The sequence below is a fragment of the Corvus hawaiiensis genome, chromosome 6 (assembly GCF_020740725.1).
Source record: "Corvus hawaiiensis isolate bCorHaw1 chromosome 6, bCorHaw1.pri.cur, whole genome shotgun sequence".
NCBI lineage: Eukaryota > Metazoa > Chordata > Aves > Passeriformes > Corvidae > Corvus > Corvus hawaiiensis.
This window is the reverse complement of record NC_063218.1, coordinates 38,339,831-38,360,880: the sequence shown is the minus strand read 5'-3', so window position 1 is coordinate 38,360,880 and position 21,050 is coordinate 38,339,831. Positions and strand designations below refer to the sequence as shown.

The window sequence follows — 21,050 nt, the reverse complement described above, 5'->3', positions numbered from 1 at the left end:
TGTTGGAATGTGTTTGGGTGAAGCACTGGGACTGCTTAGACTGTCTGACAACTGCTTATGGTTCTGATTCCAGGGAATTTAACAACTGGTTGTAAGGTCACTTTCACCTCACTAACGTTGTTAGCATGGAAATGGTGTAAATAAATGACTCTCCATCCAGTGGGAAAGTGTTGGGGTCCCTCCCCTGCCGTGTAGCCCTGGGAGAGGGGCCCTGAGGGCACAGACACGGGGCTTCCCTGGCCCTGCTCAGCCTCGTTCCCATTGGTTGGTTTGTGTTCCCTGCGCGGGCAGAAGGACCCTTGGTCCTGTGACTGGGACAGTTCCTGGGCAGAGCTCCGGCCATGCGGCTGGAGGGGTGAACATCTCTGAAACAGCTGGCAAGAGTCTGTCTGTCCATGTGTATTTCCTTCCCGCGGGACTCCTGGTTTGATGTATGCGTGTTGCAGGATCCCCACTGCAACAGGAAAGGATACCCTAAAGGTGTCACAGGATATTTGACCCTCCCTGTCTTTAACTGAGTCAGTTCACTAAACAAGATGGCCTGAGTCATGAAAGAGCCTGCTTTGAGCCCATCTTTTCCTCTCAAAGCCAGGAAAAATGTTTATGGAGACCATAACCAACTGCTAGCTGAATTTTGCTTTGCTTGAGTAGTCCTCTGATTCTAATCATAAAACACTAACTTTGTCTCTTGCTTGCTACTGGATCCAGCCTGTACCTTTCTGAAATGCTTCTCATGGGCATAGCAGCATTGAACCTGGCAAAACTAACACGTGTTCTTTGAGTTACACCTTGTCTGAAACTACTCTGAGGGTCAACCAGACAGAACTGGTCAACACCACGGACAGTAATCCTACCCTGAGTGGGGGGTGGCATTCAAGCCTGACAGCCAGAAGCATTTTCCTTCCCTGACTCCTCTCACACTGGCTGCACAGCTTCTGCAGCCACACACAGTGTCTCTTAGCATGCAGGTGAAATGAGGAAATAATCTTTTTTGCCAGAAAGACATACAAAAATACTCTTGAATATATTCAATTTTAATTACCGCAAGACAGGAATGCTTCCCATCAAAACTGCCAGAGCTGTATGTATCTTTCCTTCATTCCATTAATTATTTACCTTCAGTTTTAATAATACAGTTAAGGGCACTATATATAGCTTATGCTCTATCAATAAATCATGCTTGTATGTCTTCATATTTATCCTGTAAAATTATAAGTACCAACCCATTTGCATGGATTTGCTAAGCAATTCTAGCAACGAAATTCCCAGCAGGGCATCTCTTGGAGTCTTTGGAGGTGAACTCAAATATTCCTCACTCAACGAGAGCTATTTTATGAGGCTTTTTATGAGATTTTTTTTGTTTGATGAGGTCACCAGTCTTTTCACAAGTCCCAACAATCTCCTTCATCCCCTGCTTATAGCTCTGTGCTGATTTAAAACCCTGCAGGAATATTAAACCTACTTGAGCGGCCCCCTTTCCCCTGCCCCCTTCTGGTAGTGGAGTAAACACTAGGAGAGATTATAAATTGGAATCACAATTTACTGAAAAATTGCAATAACCACAACAATGTTAATAAAAGAGTATACAAAAGAGAGTGTTTTACCCACAAAAGGGTATTCACTACTGAACCAACAAAAACACTTCTCGAAGACCACATCCAAAGTGGTTTTCCCAGACAAAGGTAAAACATTGACTGGCCCTGCACTGGCAACATGGTATATGTGGGAAAACAAAAGCAGAATGTCGGGGAGGCTTGCAATTTAACTTTCCCCCCTCAGACCAAAAACAAGAGAAGAACAGGGACAAGACAAAACCTGGTGGGACCTGACAGGGCTCTGAAGCAGGTCAGAGGACCCTCCTCCTGGGCCTGACTTTGTGGGAGTGGGCCTGGAGAGCTCAGTGGTTCCCGTGGCAGCTCCAGTGGCTGCTGCAGTCACAGCAGCTGCGGCTTGGGCTCCACGTGGCTCAGCTGGGCTCTGCAGCGCTGCTGCTTTCTCTCTTTTCTTTCTCTTGGAGCAGTTCACCAGCTCTTGGGCTCACCAGCGCTGTCTTTGAGCACCAAACCAGAAAAGCCACGGCTCAGAGGAACAGGGAAGGGACTGCCAGCAGCAGACAGGGGCTAGGTCCGTCAGGCTGCCCCTGAATCCTGCACACCCCCAAGCATGGCAAAAGATGGCCAGCCTTCCACTTCCAGCCCCTGGCTTCCTCCTGCTGCAGCCACATCCCTGCCATGACGTGAATGGTGTGGTATTATACAGTGCTAGAAACTCTATCCCTTTCCTCTATAACCGTAATAAACTCATCACAAGCAAACAGTTTGACATGACTTTTCAACCTATCATCAAACCCAAGAATCCACACAGTATCATAAGGGCAATGTACACAAGCCACCTTCGCCATCCCCTAAATCCAAGGCACTTTAGTATTCATGTGATCCACAATCCAGGCTCAGTCCATCAAACTAGTCCTTCGGTTGCATTGCTTGAAACAGTTCTCCCGTTTGTTCAGCAATCTCCTTCATCTTCTGACGCGCCTCTTCTATGGTGGTGGTGGCGTTATGGACAGTGACACAGCATTCTCCATCTGTTAGGTTTAGCATCCCACACACTCCATTCTCTTTCAACAACAACATATCTAGGGCTAATCGGTTCTGCAAAGCCATTTTCGATGACTGCTGGACCTGTGAACTTGGTTCCCTGAGCAAACGTCCGGTCCAGTTGCTTAACACATGGACTTGCCTTGTTAAGTTCTCCAAGACATATTTGTGCCGTTGGATAACTCCACTGGACACAAAAAATGATTCTAAGTCTAACGCAACATTTTGTCTCCAGGTATAATAGTCAGGGACTTGAATCCCCCCAATCCACCCTTTTGCATCTGTTGGATTGTGGATTTCTCTCCGCACTTTGTTGTTACGATAAAGTGTATAATTGAATGTTTTAGATGGACACATGGTAGGAAACCCAATAGTACACTGGAGTCCAGCCATATCATACATGTTCAAGTGGGAATACATTTTCCCATCTGAACATGCCCATACCGTTCCCCGTGGAGCTGGATATTTGGCTTGTGAACACTGATACAGGTCACCTTGGGGAACTTCCTGTGCTTCGCTACTTGAATTCCAGACCCTTCTTCGGTCAGGGCCATGTGTAACAGGAATGCCACAGGATAGTGCTGTCTCCGAATTTTCGTAAGACCCATTGCATCGGGTGTCTTGGTTTAGATAGCCGTAGTTGGGATAATCCCAACAGGTACACATGTCCCGGATAAAAGTTCTCAGCTCTGAGATGTACCAGGTTTCTATAGGCTCACCTGCTCCTGTGGTACAATCTAATATACGGGAACAATTCAGAAAGGAGGTCTCTGATTTACTTTGGATAATGCTTCTATGGTTCCTCACTTTCCAGCAGATGCTCTCCCCATTAGGTAGTGTGGTCTGATGGTCCTTACAGTCTGATTTCTCCACTTCCCATTCTATTATTTTCCCTGTGGGGGCCCTGGAGGCCCACTGTAGGGTAGATATAGGGTCAAAGATTTGTTTCAGAGACCAGGCCCACTCATAATTTGTTCGGTTAACTTGGTGTGCGGTTCCTGGGTTATCAGGGATTTGTATACACCATCCTGCATCCCAATGTAAATTGTACTCATGTTCGAAAAACCCGCCCTCAGCCGGAGAATCCCACCATGGTACCACCGTGCAAGGGATAGAAGTGACATTGTGCAAGGTCTCAGTAGGGTGGGTGTCTAATGACCGATAGCACGTCTGATTCCATAAATGGCTCCAGGTAGAGTCGCGTGGGAGCTGGTAAAAGGCTTTCTTGTATTCTACCCATGTCCCATTTGCATCCCATTGTTGTCCTTCTTTCTGCTCTAGGAACGGGGACTCGACTGTTCCCCAGGTAATATTTCCTCCTGTTTTTTTAAGATTATCCAGTTCTCTTGTTAATATCTCTGAAAAATTTAACCAAATCATCATAAATCTAAACCCCTCTGATGCAGAGTTGGGGAGGTTAATGCATATTCCTTGATTTGTATGATTCCAAATATGCATAAATCCTTGTATCAACTCCCAAGCTAAATTTGGTTCAGTACTCTGATTCTTAGTCGCTTGAGACAAAATCATACATCCATAACATAAGAGTAAAAACTTTCCCCACACCATTTTTTTTCTAGTAAAAAGGCAAAATAGGCTTAGAAAAATCAAACTAAAAAATACACAAAATGATCCGTTCACTCAACAGTTGAAAGCATAGGTCCACCAGTGGATTCCAGATAATCTGCAAAACATATACATGCATAAAAACAAAACATGATTAAAAGGAGGGAACAATCCACCACCCAGGCACACAAGTTAAGTGGCTTTTTCAAGGTCAGGGGTACTAATCCCACTCTTGGTAATTCTGCCTAAACCAGTTGTCCTAGGTAATGGAGAGGATTTGCAGGGTCTTTGGCCTCTTTTGTTCCAGGGAGTATGGGTGGGGATTGAACGCAAAAGGCTGTGAGTTATGGGCACCCATTAACTCCCCAGCATACCCTCTTGCCCATCCAGGTTCATGAGGTTTCAGGGTCCTCTTCAAGAGTCCATTCCTGCATTCAGCAATATCATGTGCCTGGGGGTAGTATGGAGTGTGAAAGATCCACTGTATTCCTTCATCCCATGCCCAGTCTGGAACCACCCTGGCAGTAAAGTAACTACCATTGTAGGATTGGAGGGACTGGGGCCATGGCAAATAATTAAACCACAGCTTCAGTCCCTTTACAGTGCTGTGCCCTGCTGCTCTTGCTACTCCCTCAGCTTGAGTGAGCTCTGACATTACTTCTACCCTGACAAGAACATACTGCTTTCCTTCTGACTTCAGGCAAGGCTCTATACAGTCCACCTGCCAGGTCTCCCCAAGGCCTTTTCCATGTCATTAGTGAAGGGGTGCCTCCTGCAAGGGGTGTTGTTTCTCTAGTCCCGTAGAACATGGGCTGCAGACTCAGATGACAGTGTTACACAGTTCCCAAGTGACAGGCCACCCTGTGTTACCAGGTCCCTTAAAAAGGTCCTTAAATCCTGAGTGGTCTCCCTTGACACGTGACCACTCTAGCAGATGTTCCCATTTTTCTTCTCCCTTTACTGCCATACCTGACACACAGCTCAGTGAATCTACCTGATTATTCAACAGGTGGGCAGGAATCCATCCCACCAAGGAACTCTTCTGCTTAGCCAAGTTTAGGGTATCTTCCCATTTCTCTCACTGCCACACTGGCAACCCAACTGATCGCCCACTGGTTTTGTTCGCAAAATGGGAGCCACTTGGGGCATCCCTTAAAAACAGCAGAGGGGTCCATATAAACACTGGTTCTTTAGTGTCAGCCTCTCTAACAATCACCCTCTCTAACAATGCACATGGATAGCAAATCTCCCATCTGAGCACTTTCTTCTCCCCTTGCACAGTTCTGCCCCCTGAAACAACACGCAGGAACACTGCTCAGTATTTCCCTCTCTTTTGGAGGATATATCAGGGAATCACACACTTTTCAGGTGGGGCTCAACTTGAGGGGTAGGTTTTATATAAGAAGTGAGGCTCCTGCTCCAGTAGACTGACAGGCATTTCTTGTATTTGGAGCACTCTGGTTGTTCCCTCATCTATCTGAGGCATATGGCAGGGATGCTGTAACTGTTCATACCACCTTCTTACTGCTTCTCCCTGTGCAACCCCCACACCAGGGGGGGTTCTGGCCAGTATGGGTTTCAAAACCTTGAAAGGTCCCACTAGAATAACTGATTCTTGCCATATGACTTTTTCAGTTCCCTGTAGAGCTAGACTAGCCACAGAGACACTGCTACCAAACTGAATAAAGTTTTTTTGCATCTTTAAAGCTGTGCAAATAAAACCTGAGAAGGCAAATCAGACCCTCAGGTCCCCATTGCCACATATGCATTGATAATCTATGAATTACAAAGCCCCATTTGATATGAAGTGGATCTGTTGGATGTATTGGCCCTAAAACCTGATATAACCTGGCCTCAAATATTAACAATTTTAGAACTTCTACATGGACAGGGGTCCTGTCCCAGGTGGTCCTCTGGTGTGTTAAATCATGATGAGGGCAGGCTATGATGGAGAAAGCCAGGATGTGTTTTCCCCAAATTACCAACAGGGAAAGGGCATGTTATAGCTCCTTCTTCGATCCAGGAATTTTAATTTGCTCAAAGGAAGTCAAGGATTTGGGGTGAACACACACTGTTCCTCCCCTCCACCATGCTCCCAGGAACTTTACCTCAGAAGAGGGGGGTTGCACCTTTTCTGCTGAAATTTGAAAACCTAAATTTTCAGGGTGAATAATTATCTCTGTTTGGGTTTGTCCTACTGTTGTGGCACTGGGGCTGCCCACCACTATATTGTGAATGCATCGATCTGCTTTAACTCCCTCCACAGGCATCACTACAGAGCATGCCATCTTCAGATCCCAGCATTAACATCCCTGTTGTTATGGATGCAGTAACCTGGATGCAAGAGCCGGTCCACATAGATTTGGACAATGCACTCGCTGACTCTATTTGCTCCCCTTCTCACTCAGATCTCCCAAGTGAAAAATGTCTTTCTTCCTGATGTGGACCTCCTGCTTCAGTTCTCTTTCACTGCCCTCTTACTGGCAGAAGCTGGGCTATTTCCAAGCATCTTCATTCACTGCCCAGGCCAGTTTGGAGTTGAAAAACAAGGGTGAGATTTATACAGACTTTTACCTCTCTGCACATGACACTCACCAGGAAGGCAACTAGTCCACCTCCCATCTACCAGGCACGAAAATATTTGTGGCTCTTACTCCCCACCTCTGATTCCCAGAGCCTGGGACCAGCAATCCATTTCTCACAGGCAGCAAGTAAAGTGTTTGCAAATACATTTCACACTCATTTCAATCACTGATCAGCACTAGCACTGCAGACTTGGCACCCTCCCACCCTCAGTATGTTGAAATAGTTTGTACATATTTGATCTCTTCCACTTTTAAAAGCTCAGCAGGACTCAGGCATGATTTATTGTGAAGTTGGAAAGTGGACTTGGATTTTTAAAACTACAGTTATCTGCCATAGGGACAGGCAGAACACATGAGAAAATGCAAAGCATTTGCATTTGTTTGTCCAAATCTCAGACAAAAACAAAGTTCAATAATTGTGCAGGCACAGCCACTGTGCTGAAGCCATGGTTTCTCTTATACTATTACCATACTCGATTGTAAAATATGTGGGGAGAAACCTTGGGGGAAAGATGCTCACAGACACAAGAGTTACTGCCTGCAGAATTCATGACCTACACTTGGAATATTTATACTGTTTGCAGGGGTCTCATTCTTGACCAAGGTTGGTTGAGTAGAGAAAAAAGGGAGCCAGGAAGTTTTACATTTGTTGATTGGTTTTCTGCAAGGTATTGGTGTAAAACCATCAACCAAAGGCCACTTCAGGGCAGGAAGGCAGGAAGGAGCACCCTGCTGTGGTACCTTGCTACTGTCAGGGAAGGGCCTAACACAAAAGTACCTGGGATCTCACTGCGGCTCTGACTGATGCTGAGAATGCGAAACGTTCCCTTCCAGCCCACTCCCCTTGCAACTGCACAGCAAAAACTGCAACCCCCACAGACAGCTCCTTTTTTATTTGTGTACTCCTAGCAAAAGCACACACCTACTTGCTGTTTATTTATGGAGCTTGCTGCCACAACGGGGCTCCCACAGCCAGACTTCACTTGCTTGCTCCCTCTTTGAGATCCATAACAAGTGGAACACGCATCCCAAGCCAAGTGTCCTGTCATCACAGGCTTCAAAGCCCAAAAGAGGAGGATGCCAGAGTTAACAGGCACAAAACACACAGTTGGAAGCAAAGGCTGCTGCTAAGCTTTCTGCAAGAAGCCTCCTCCACACAGACCTCTACATAAACTTCTCCAAGTCTCTCCCTATCAAAACACTTAATCAAGGAATACAGCGCGTCTTGAAACTGCCTTTGTTTCTCTGGGAAACTGGCAGCACAAGAACACAACTAAGCAGCCATTCTTCACGAGGTTGGGTGTTCCTCCAGGAAGCCTTTCCTCAAAGCCTTTGCTTCAACACACATGGGACCTGCACACAGAATAAATGTAGAGAAAACACCTTGCTTTCTAAGGGGACCTTTTTCCATGTCCCATGGAAGCCAACAAAGCACATTAGCAACACTCCCTTGGCTGTCAGCAGGAGTCATTCCTACCCACCAGAGCTCAGAGAAAACATGCAGGACAACTACAAACTCCTGAGGATCAGCACTAACCCCAGCATCCTGCAGCCTGCTTACTTCCAGCCTTGCATCTGCCTATTAAAAGCTCACCATACACAACCTGTTTGCCCAGAGGGACTGCCAGCCAGCCAGCATAAGCACCACACTGAGATACTGTCCTAGGAACCCAGGTAAGGGGTCAGAAAGGCTGTCCAAGGTCCGTGAGCACTTCTACACTGCACAACATAATGACTGTTATGTGGCCACACTATCACCTGCTGTTGTGCACTCTGTCTATGCTAGAAGTCTCAAAAAAGAGCTTTCTGTCATGCTCTGGACCTGCCGTGGATACTGTCTGAAAAACCCATCAGCTCTGCAGGAAGTTTTACAGGCATGGTTGGGACAAGAGATCTCAGTCAGACTAAAAGAAAACACAAGAGCACAGAAGGCAATAAAGCCACAGGTTGCTTCAAGGGCCAAGATCCACTTCTGAATCACCCAACTTCAGTCCAAGTGTGAGCCTGGGCAGGAAGGTCAGTCATGACAGTGAGGGACCCTAAGCACCAGGGCAGCACCAGTGTGTCACAGCGAACGGCGTTTACTTTACACCGTAAAGTACGGAGCTCCACAGTGCTCTCCCAAATGCTTTCCAGAAGCAGCGTTTAAGCTTTGCGGCAAACGTTGCCCCGCTGGGCCGCTGCCCTCGGCAGCCCAGGCCGCCACTCACCTGCGCCGGCACCGCGCCGCTCCCGCCGGCACTTCCGCCCTGCCCCGGCGGCACTTCCGCCCGGCCGCCGTCACTTCCGCCCGCGCGGCCCCGGCCCTCGCTGCCGCGGGGAGTTGGACGGAGTGAGTTGGATTCGCGTTTCGGCTCCGGACGCGTTAATCGCGGCCCTGTTTCTCGGCACTGTGGTTACGGCTGCCCGCTGCTTCCGCCCGGCCCGGGGCTCCTGGAGGGACGTCCCGCCGCCGAGCCGCGGCTGTGAATTCGCCCTGGGCTTGTGCGGCCCAAGGCAGCTTCCCCAGGGCGTTTTCCTGGGGTCCAAACACAGGCCAGCTGCATCCCACAACCCCATTTCTGCACACACAGAAATGCATTTGTGTAAAGGCAGGAGCTGTGCCTTGTCATCGTCGGCACAGTTGCCATGCCCGAGACGGGAGGTGTTTTGGGAGAGCAGATACATAAAGCTCTACGAACATGGCTGTAATTTATTATTCATATCTGATTGCTCATTTGTAATACATGCCAAGCTTTATTAGAAACTATGAGAGAACTGTTGGAACTTGCAGGGGCTTTGATTTTAATGCTGGTTATTGATTTTAGTGCTTGGTCAACTCTCAGCGTTTTTACCTGGGAAATGAATTCTCTCAGGATGAGAACAGGCACAGACCCTCACTGGGGCTTGGGCTGGAGCAGGTAGTCTCACTGTTTGGGAAGGACTCACCACAAGGTCTCTGATGCCATAACAAATGAAGCACCGGGGGGGTTTATCCCTTCAGAAAGCTGTGATACTAAAGCAGAATTACAGTCAGGAACAAGTTTTATCCATTATGGTCATTGAAAGCACTTATATCTATAGAAACTAAGATAATCTTTCATCCTGTCAGCAGACAGCCAGCCTTAACTACATTGTGAGGGAACAGGGCTGTGATTAACTCATAAAAATTGAAACGAAAATTTCAATTTTTAAAATGCTGAGCAGCAAACATCTCCCTCAGCTTCGTGTCTTCTGATGAGCAACCATGTTCCTGACATGGTAAAGTGGACAACTGCACTATTTTAGGTGGTTGAACACTCCTTGAAGTAGGAATCAACTTGAAGATGCCCCATTAGGCTTACTACATAACAAGAGTGACCATGATTCTAACCTTATGGTCAGACATATGATTCTGGCAGAGGTGTTTGAGCAGTTACTGCTGTTACATCTGGTGCACTTAGAGATGCTCCTAGCAGGAGAAATAAATAGATGTGCTCTTAATTACATTTGGAGTTCTGCAGAAGGGAACCTCGGGAGTGTTAGGAGTGCTTCTCCAATGCTGCCCTGCCAGACTGCAGTTCATCAGCTGGGCGGAGCTCTGCTTTGCACTCCCTAAAGCAAAAGGAATCATATTAAAGTCAAACCTAGTTCAGGAATAGCAGTGCCTGCTGAGAACTGGGGTGTCAAATTCTCCGTCTCACTGAAAATAACTGCTACCCTACCACCACCATCTGCCACTTAATATTGTTGTTCCCAATTTATGCTGATTTGGGATGCAAGAAACACTTTGAAATAATTGTGCAGACTTCTTGCAGTTAAACATCAAGAGCGGAAGCTTCTCATCCTTTTTATGTGGAACCACCCACCATGCTGATGGCTCCAGGACTGTTGCTACCACAGGTCTGGCTGACTGAAGTGGGAAGTTTAATGTGTCCTTTGGCACCGTGTTGGCTTTTGTGTATCATTGCCTCTGGGGCAGTGGAAGTCGTGTAGGGCTGCTCCAAAATCTATTGAAATCAACAGATTGTGCCTATGGTTGAAGCAAAATGAGAAACCAAGGTTTTAGTTTTTGCACTACTCATCTTCAGACCGAGCATCAGAGGACCATTGGTTTTACAAAAGCGTGGGGCAGATGCAGTGGTGCGAGTAGAAGACTTCTCCCTCCCGCTTCGAGGCTTCCCTGGGGCTGAAGTTGGGAATGGTTTCCCATGGACCCCATGAACACAGTTCAGTTCTCCCACCTGGACAGTAAGGCAGGGAGGCCGTGGCAGTGCTTGTGTTGGAATGTGTTTGGGTGAAGCACTGGGACTGCTTAGACTGTCTGACAACTGCTTATGGTTCTGATTCCAGGGAATTTAACAACTGGTTGTAAGGTCACTTTCACCTCACTAACGTTGTTAGCATGGAAATGGTGTAAATAAATGACTCTCCATCCAGTGGGAAAGGATACCCTAAAGGTGTCACAGGCTATTTGACCCTCCCTGTCTTTAACTGAGTCAGTTCACTAAACAAGATGGCCTGAGTCATGAAAGAGCCTGCTTTGAGCCCATCTTTTCCTCTCAAAGCCAGGAAAAATGTTTATGGAGACCATAACCAACTGCTAGCTGAATTTTGCTTTGCTTGAGTAGTCCTCTGATTCTAATCATAAAACACTAACTTTGTCTCTTGCTTGCTACTGGATCCAGCCTGTACCTTTCTGAAATGCTTCTCATGGGCATAGCAGCATTGAACCTGGCAAAACTAACACGTGTTCTTTGAGTTACACCTTGTCTGAAACTACTCTGAGGGTCAACCAGACAGAACTGGTCAACACCACGGACAGTAATCCTACCCTGAGTGGGGGGTGGCATTCAAGCCTGACAGCCAGAAGCATTTTCCTTCCCTGACTCCTCTCACACTGGCTGCACAGCTTCTGCAGCCACACACAGCGTCTCTTAGCATGCAGGTGAAATGAGGAAATAATCTTTTTTGCCAGAAAGACATACAAAAATACTCTTGAATATATTCAATTTTAATTACCGCAAGACAGGAATGCTTCCCATCAAAACTGCCAGAGCTGTATGTATCTTTCCTTCATTCCATTAATTATTTACCTTCAGTTTTAATAATACAGTTAAGGGCACTATATATAGCTTATGCTCTATCAATAAATCATGCTTGTGTGTCTTCATATCTTCATATCTTTATCCTGTAAAATTATAAGTACCAACACGTTTGCGTGGATTTGCTAAGCAATTCTAGCAATGAAATTCCCAGCAGGGCATCTCTTGGAGTCTTTGGAGGTGAACTCAAATATTCCTCACTCAACGAGAACTATTTTATGAGATTTTAGAAGATCATCAGTCTTTTTACAAGCCTTGAAAATTTCTCTCATCCCCTTCTAGCTTGCCACAAGTCAATTTCACATGACTTTCTAAAACATGGTTTTGGTTTTCCAAAGCAGAGAGAAGCAGGAGTGCCTACAGCTGAATGCTTTCTCATTGGATTATAACAGGGAAGGATCAGAACAAGGAAAACAATATGGCAATGACCTTGGTGGGATTAAAAACATAAATCTGCAAATGTAGCAGTATTATCTGTGTTGCAGAGATGATAAATATTAAGATGAGTTATTTAAAAAGCAGGTGACCATGGAAGCAGATTGTTCTTCTGCCCAGAAGGCAGAAACTGAAGTTGAGAACAGAGCAGCTGGAGAGCAGTGTGGTGAGCAGCTGCTGGTGAATGGAAAACAAATTATCATGAGGCATCAGTCCAAGATATAAACCTTACTTGTGTTAGCTTTTGTTAAAGAAATTTTTGACACTAGGCTCCTACCTTCATCAGATAGATTTATTGGCACAGATCAGTCACTATATCTGGTAACCTGAGCTAGGTGCCTTAAAAGAGGGACCCCGAACAAAGAAATCCTTGGACAGTTATACCCGTACAATCTAAACTCCTCGTCCCTCACATGACAGTCTGGACCAATTGCAATATTAGGGTCTGGGGTCTTCCTGCTTTTCATGGGTTCACTGTTTTGTTACCCAGTGGTTGCCATGTGGTCACCTTCACACCCTCTTAGGTCAGGTTGTGTGGGGGCTTCAGTCAGTTATGTAGTTCATGTTTTAACATGATTTTTATTGTTCATGTACCTGATCTATGGGCTGTCCACTCTAGCTATTCATTTTGTAGTCCTTGTAAAAAAGAGTTGAGTCTGGTAGGACAAAATGCTCAGTAGTAAGTTGTCACCTGTGCTATTCTGTGACAGCAACACTCCACTGAGTAAAGGACATCCCTGGGACTAGGTGAAGCAGGGATATTTTAAATGAAATCTCTACTTGTTCACCAATAAAAAGCATACATCCATGCTTAATGTGAGGTGATTTAACCATGTAAGTGAGAGGGAAGGATTGTGTATTTTAAAAACCCAAAACAGCAGAGTATTTACTCATCACTAGTAATGCATCTGCCGAGCATTATGTTGCCTTTAGAGAGTTAGCATGGGATTTCCTCTTTGTTGTTTTTTTCATCAGTTGTTTCTATAGAAATACCATTTTTATCAGACTAGATGAAAATATCCTGAAATAACACACCTCTTCAGCAAATACAGATATTTCTTGCTCTGTCTATATATTGTATCCCTATCATACTGGGTTTTCCTCTCCTCATTAGAACATGCAAATAAAACCCAGTTAAAAGCAAGTCACTGTACAACTGGGACTCCAGAGAATAGACTCTTGTGGAAATTAGAATGGGTGGTCAAGCAAATGTATTTCTCAGGTCATTCAGACACTGCCTCTGAAGTGTGTTGCAGGTGAAAATCTGTATTTGTACAGATGGTGAATGTGTTGTCATTGACAGTCACTGCTTCACAGAAGGCTTAAATGAAAATGGTCTTGAGCTGACCTTGCCTGACAATGCCCTCTGCCCCTGCTATCGGTGAGGAAAACAACATTTCTGAAATCCAGCTTCTCTCAGCTGACGACAGTGTCTCCCTTGGCTGCTGCTGTGGGATCTATCTGACAAAATTTGAGTGATGTAGTCAATGCATTCAAATCCACTGTCATAGATTTTAAGGGAAGCCTGTCAGAGTGCCTAAGCCTGAGATTTCAAGCAATTGAGACAGTTTAAAGCACTGGATATGCTCACATGATTACTCTCCATGGCAAATCTCCTGAAGAACTGGCTGTTTTGTTGGCATTAGAATTTGTTCTTTTCTTCTTTTCAGATTATTTACTGTTGTATCATGGGGCAAACCTTATACTTTTGCATCTGAACAGGATGAGAGTGATGTGTACATGCTTTATCCAAAACCCATCTGTACTAGTGAGCGTATACACTGGAAGGAGTGCCATGGGAAGCTCAGCTCTCCCAGGCTTCAACTCTCACACCTTGGGAACAGAAAGCACGGCCTCTGCAATGCTCTTGATTTAGGGAGGGACTTTTATGAGGGCAGGTAGTGATAGGACAAAGGGAAATGGCTTTAAACTGACAGGGGATATGTTTAGATCAGATATTAGGAAAAAATTATTCACTGTGAGAGTGGCGAAGCACTGAAACAGGTTGCCCAGAGAACATGTGGGTGTCCCATCCCTGGAAGTATTCCAGGCCAGGTTGGATGAGGCTTTGAGCAACCTGGTCTTGTGGAAGGTCAGGTGGAACTAGATGGTCTTTAAAGTCCCTTCCAGCCCAAAGCGTTCAATGATCCTGTGAATATTTGATGTAGATGCCTGCACAGCAGCAGTTCCTACTGCCAGTGGACCCAAGCCTGAAGTATTTGACTCTAAATAGCTGTACTAGTGCAGCTAGATCTGCCAGGAGTTTTTAACAGTGATGATCACAATATCCTGATGATTTAAGTGATCTGGCAGAACTAACTGCAGTCACACAGAATTGGGTTTTCACCTTCATCTTTGGAAATGTCAAGGGCTGTGATGGGTAGCTGTGCCTCGTCTTCTTAAGTACTTTTCCATGAACCTTTATTAGGCCAGAGCAGGTTTCCCATTTCTTTAGGAGTGATGTGAAAAGCTGTGGATTCCCAGAGGAGCGTGCCAGTGGTGTGCGTTTCTGCTTCTCACATGGCAACACACTGCTTCACCCAGCTTTGTGGTAGGCAGAGACAAGCAGCCTAATGAGAAACAAAAGGACAGCTAAGCAAAATGGAAGAGATACCTGGAAGAGAGATATTCTAAGGAAGCTACCAGAACTATATTGTTATCACATGAGATATCTCATGCCTAGAGGTGGCTCTGATACATAGTGCTGCATCACTTTTAAATTCTGTTGCCACCATATAAATAGAAGAAATTACTTTGCCAGTCTTCCACAGGATAGGAGTTTGTACCCTGTATTTCCAGAGGCTCCGTGCTTGTGAGGTTTGGTGTATGTATGGCAGCAGGACAGGACTGTTCCCTCACTGGTGGTATTTGGTGATGGAAGTGAAATCAGCAGAAAGCTTCACCTGTACACGCTTTTCTACCAGGCTGACATGTAGGCACCTTTCTAGAGTACTCTCTTATGCTTGTTTTTTGCCTGACAACTAGTTCTCTTCAGTGTTGTGGGTTGGGGTTTTTTTAAATTCGTTTTCAGAGGTATTTATAGCTATTGTGATCTCTCAGTTGCCTAAATCAGGAGCCAAGAAGATGACAGGGACCAAAGTAAAGCTCACTGGAAGAGAACCCCCCCTCCTGTTAGTGGCAAGTAGTACCATTAGCAACACCAACATTTAAGAGCCCTTTTCTTTGGCAGCACAGTTACAGGAGAAATGTCAGAGATCACTGCAGTGCTTGCTCAGTGTCACCGTGTGGGAGCATTGAATGCTCAGGTGCATGTGTTGCACCTTTCCATTATGGTTTGCCACTGAGGGCCATGCTTTTTAAAAGTCTGTTTGGCACTGGACAACAGCCCTTAGTGCTAGCAGGCTGCCTTCTAGAGACATACAGCAGCAGCAACTGCCCAGCTTTCTTCCCAAGGGAAAATATTGGTAACTCTCCAAATTATCAACTTGGCTCTAGAATGACACTGACCAGATGGCTGTTTTGCATCAGAAGTCATGAGCTGTGGAGGTTAATGGATGAATTTGGGCTTCTGAGTTCATCTTGGGAAAGAAGTTGACCAAGGCCTATGATAGTTAGGTATTTCCTGATAAGGATGAAAGGTATTTCCTCATCTTCCAGCCACATGTGATATTTTGGTGCTTGAAGCTGCTGGTCATTTGCCTAGCCTAGGATTGCTCCTCTGGTCAGTCACTGTGCCTGAGAACCTCTCTTTCCTATATAAGATAACAAAATATTGAAAACAGATTCTTTCATTGGTATTCCCTTTGATTTACAAAGCCCCTCAGTGCTGTGGAGGAAGAATCAGGGGGCTCAAATTCCTCATGATTGTCCATAGCACCCCATTAATACTGAGATGTCTTTACAGTATTTGTAAAAAGAGTTTTGTCCTCATTTTCTCCAAAACAGTTTGTGGACAGAACCTGGCTAGCATCAGGCTGAATTACCAAGTCCCACTGAAAAGCAGGGTACATCAGCTCAGGCTTGGAATGACATGAGCAGCAAGCATCAGCCTCATAGGATGCTGGTGGACTATCATAGACATGACCTTTTGCTAGTGCCTGTCTCTCAGAACATCTGTCCAGTTTTGTGCAGGTCTCTTCAGCACACCTCGAACAGGAAATGTCAACACTTACGGGAAACAATGCCCCTGTGCACAGAGAAGGGCAGAGGCACATCTAGACCCCTCAGGTTGCCTGACACTGAACTGTGCCGTAAATCAAATCCCTCCTGATGGGAGAGAATTTTCTAAAAGTCCTTGCAAGGACTTTCAAAGATAAACCGAGACTTTTCCTTGAGTTTCAATGCTTCCAGATAGTTGTTTATTAAGTCTTATCAGAGGAACAGAGCCACTAGCATGACCCAGGTACAGCACAGAGCACAGAAAGCAGGAGTGAAGGCTCTCTATCAAGATTTACACAGCCTTTTAAAGGTATTTTAACCAATAGTTATTAAAAACATATTATTTTCACTTTCCTACCAATTATTCAGTAACACGGGCAGGAACTGCGGAATTCTCTATCCAATCATTCCAAACTACTTTACTGCAGAACATGGAGTAGTAGAAGAAGGAGAAGAAGGTTTAGAGAACAACAACAATCCTCCATTTTGATATTTTTTACTCTTATCTATTTACTACAAAGAGAAGCCCAAAACCTCTAAATTTTTCACCCTGTGACAATCTTACATAGTAGTCTATCACCTAATTCACACCACTGTATTTTCTAGTTCTTGTCTGACCATTGGTAATTTTTTCCAAGGTTGGAGGTTAAAACAGTGTTGTTCAGGGGGGTAAGAACCCTTAAAAACAGGCAGAGAAATATTCTCGGCACTCTGGGTTCCTACAGTTGCCCATGGCCCTTCCTGTCCTACCTGGGATGGAGAGTATCTGTTCTGTCTCCATCAGTGAAGGTTGGTGAAGCAGAAAAAAGGAGATGTTGGACTGTGCTTCAATACAGCAGAGGAATAACCTTTGCTTTTTCCTAAGTGCTTCTTGGGAACAACTCAAGAGAATGCTGTGAGGGAAGATGAAGCTCTTGGTGACAGTGATAGGGAAAGAACTAGGAAAGATTTCTCAGGGCTTAGAGGTTGAAAAATCTGGGAAACGAGTTGTGGGGGGTGGTGATTGTTCAGGTATTGGAAAGAGCACATCAGAAGGAGTGAGATAAGGGAAAGACAGAAATAGGAGACAGCTGCCAAATTTGAAAGACACAAGCCAGAGAAATAGATGAGAGCAGAGAACATTTCATTCTGAAAGGAAAGAGGGAATGGCAGTGCAATTTCTGGCAGTAACATTTCTAAATCTAAAGATTGAGCATAGGCATCACTGCCGCCAGGAGAGAGATGGCAGGAGACAGGGCACCGACATCTGAAAGAACAGGAGGGAAGCAAAAAGCCTTAAGTGTAGAGATGCGCTGTTAAAACTCAGGCCCCTCAGGACACCAAGCCTGCTGTTTACAGCAGGGGTGCCCCTGTGCCAGGGTGGTACCAGTACCACCAGTACCCTGGTTCATTTCATGCTGATAATTGAAAAGGCATCACATGACAATAGGCTGGTGGTTCATCCCCCTGTGATCCTCTGAGCTGTGATCATCACACTCATTGTCAAAATGCCCCTCGATATATGGCATCCTTTGTCAGCACCAACAGATAAGACCATACAAAGACTTTACAGCTTAAGAGCCAGTATTGCCTTTGTCCTCTTTTCCTCCAAAAAGGCAGCAAACTACAAGCACTGGAGGATGTAATCCAAGTGCTAATAAATTATTGATGTCTCCCTTCAGCTTTTTACTTACTAAAAGGATATCAAAGCTCATTTTGTGAATGGTCCAGACAGATTCTCTTTTGCTATATCCACAATTTGATTCACAAATATTTCACTAAGCGTTAATATTGAAGCAACACAGTGTTCTCTCTTTACAGGTTTAGCAAAAGATAATAGACATGTTTTGGATTACACAGACTCATAAATAAATACAGTGATATGACACTTGTAACTGCAGTAGATGTTTGATTTTGTAATTTTTAAAAAGCAGAGCTTATTATTAACTAGGAATACACTTTTTTTAATATTGAAAGCCTGTTGAGATCACTGTATTTACTCCTTACAGATAGTCTGCATAGTTCTTTGGCAGCACATACAAGTCATAGGAGAGTAAGACTTAGTTTATATTTAGCAATAGCTCCTCTCTTCCAATATGCCTATTTGCATAAGTGAACTAACAAACCATCTGTATTGGAAATAGTCTTTACATTACTGTCAGCTTTGGGACAGTATGTGGCAGTTCCTTAACACCATATATTAATTTTTGCTGGTTTTGGAGCAGCAGAGACATAATTTGAAGCCCTCATACCGCAGTTTTCTTGGAAGGAGTTCCCCTGGAACAGAAGGCTTAGTTTTTCTCTTTCAATAAAGTACTCCGTAAGTTTTGATGGCCAGAAATGCTCAGGATCTTCATGTGTGTCTCATCTTAAAGACAAATACCAGGCTTCCAGGTATATCTTAAAAATGGTACCAGCTCTTTGCAAATTTAGCCCAAATGCCATCTCTCACTAAACAGCAGGGCAAAAATCTGCCTGCTAAGTCAGTGCAATGGCCCAGCTGAGCTCAGAGAAAGGATTATCAACATTTTTACAGTGGCATGCTCTGAATGACAGGGTGCTGATCTTAAACTGACACAAACTGCAGTTCCTGACTGCACCAGTTTCTTCTTGCTCTGAATAGAGGCAGCAAAGCTACACATGCTGTTTAGAAAGATTGAGTGACCAGGCACAAATCCCAGAAGAGAGAGCTGATTTTTGCAATATGATACACATATTTTGCAAGCCAGACCGCAAACTGCTTATCCCATTTTTGGTGCTATATACATAAATATTCATAATTAATCTGTGTTAGAATAGAGTATAAAGCTTCTAAAGACCAAAAATAGCCCCTTCAGGCATCTCATAGCAGTGACACTGATCCCCTGCATTTCTGAAATTAAAAAATGAGCTTCTTTGCATAGATTTGCAGTAGTCTCTGGAGTTCAAACTTCCTTTTTTGCCCTGTTCCTTCAGTTTGTGAGGGTGACCTTGATAGCAGAGATTGATACCTTGAATCTGGAGCTACAGAGGTGGAAATAAGGACACCCAGTGAGAAATGACATTTCCAAAGCTTAAATCTCAGGGATAGTAACCTTCATTTTCCCTTCTCCAGATCTCTTTCATCTCTAGGCTTTTTTCCCATATTTTAGCTTCAGGTACCAGCAGAATTCTGATGGTATGGCAGGTGGGAAGATGTGTATGCATGTGCCTTCCAGATCGAATTCAACTGGGGGCTACATATCCTCAGAGACAACTTCATCTCTTAAAGGTGGAAGGGCCAATTAGCCAGTCGTTGAGACTGCTGGCAGCTGTTAGCCAAACAGCCGTCAGGATTGGTTTAGATGAAATAAGTCACGATTTATTCAACATCAAAAACAGAGTGTCTGTGGAAATGAAAATAAATTCATGAAGCTGTTCAGGCAGCCCCGAAGTCCAGTGGGTATTGGATGTATTTAACAAATAAAAGCAACCATTTGGACTGGGATGGCAGACAAATCTGACAGGCTGAGCTCTGCCAGGTCTTTGTTTTCTATCCTTGTCTGACTCAGCTTTTGAATATGATGCTCTTACTCCTTGGCTGAGTGGCTTGCCCAGCTGACACCTTTTTGGTGCACAGCCTTTGCCTCCTGTCTGTACAAATGGGGGCCCCATCTTCTGAAAATTGTCAACCCTTTTGCCTTACTGAATGGGGATGCTTCTTCATAGCTGTATTTAGTGATACACTAAAGCCCATTTTTTCTATCTTCCTTCATGTTGCCTTTAACTAGGGCTTTTAAACAGTCCTTACAAATAGAAATTTGGCACAAAGTTCATCCCGTCTCTCAGTGCACAGTTTTCTGACTTGGCACATTTCCCTTCTAACCACAACACCTCATCATGCCCCAGCACCCATTCCATAGCCTATTTAGGGGCCATTAAAACCACCTAGACAAACACAAGCTGACAAGGCAGAACACTTTTATTATCTCTCTTGCCCTATAGATATTGGTGGGTATGTCACAGGCACTTCTTATGCATTCTTTTTGGCTCCTTTGTGTCCTAGATGTGACCCACTCCCTGCCCATCGGCTGACTAATTTATCTTCCAGAGATTTCCCAGTGTATCACTTACAGAAAGGAAATTAAGTATTTTAAATGTGCATTTTCACGTGGTTTATAAACCCGCATTGTAGTCCCTTCCACTGTACATCTTGCAGCTCCTCTCCAGGTCTGAGAGAAGTAAAAGCCAGACTACTTTGGACATATATTGGATGCAGCCAAACAAATGCCGTTTCTGCCAGGAGGATATGTCATCGGGGAGGACAAGGCACATGGATCTGTAGCTGCAGTGGCAGTTGCTGCTCTGCAGTGTGAGCCAGAAATATGTGAGGCAAAGGGAGTTTGTTAATTGTTTCTCATGGACATCTTGCACCCCCAAGAATGGGTAGGTTTCTCAATCCAGCATCAGCCAAGGCTTCTCCAATGCAGTGAATATCCTAAAATTCATATTTAGCAGAACCCAATAGTTTTAGAAAATCCAGGTTCTGGGGTTTTTTGCTTTATGCATTCACACACCAAGAACCATTCTCTGCCCTACAGTCCTTCTAAACAATCTCTTATGCAGCCTGAGTGCCTTGAAACTGGAGTGGTGTTTTCCAGAGCAGCATGCCTGAAAAAGCAGCAAGCATGTTGTGACAGGATTTGATGAATATTAAAGTGAGGGTTGATGTTTCAAGAGTGTTCACT

General features: G+C 44.8%; 1 protein-coding gene across 1 annotated transcript; it reads right to left on the bottom strand.

Moving 5' to 3' along the window:
* Window positions 1-1,522: 1,522 nt before the first annotated feature.
* Window positions 1,523-9,033, bottom strand: LOC125327919. Its single transcript, XM_048307988.1, has 2 exons — window positions 8,959-9,033; window positions 1,523-4,281 (listed from the first exon to the last, which is right to left on the bottom strand). The coding sequence occupies exon 2, from the start codon at window positions 4,164-4,166 to the stop codon at window positions 2,463-2,465; it is 1,704 nt and encodes a 567-aa protein (XP_048163945.1). The 5' UTR covers window positions 4,167-4,281; window positions 8,959-9,033; the 3' UTR covers window positions 1,523-2,462.
* Between the last annotated feature and the right edge of the window lie 12,017 nt (window positions 9,034-21,050).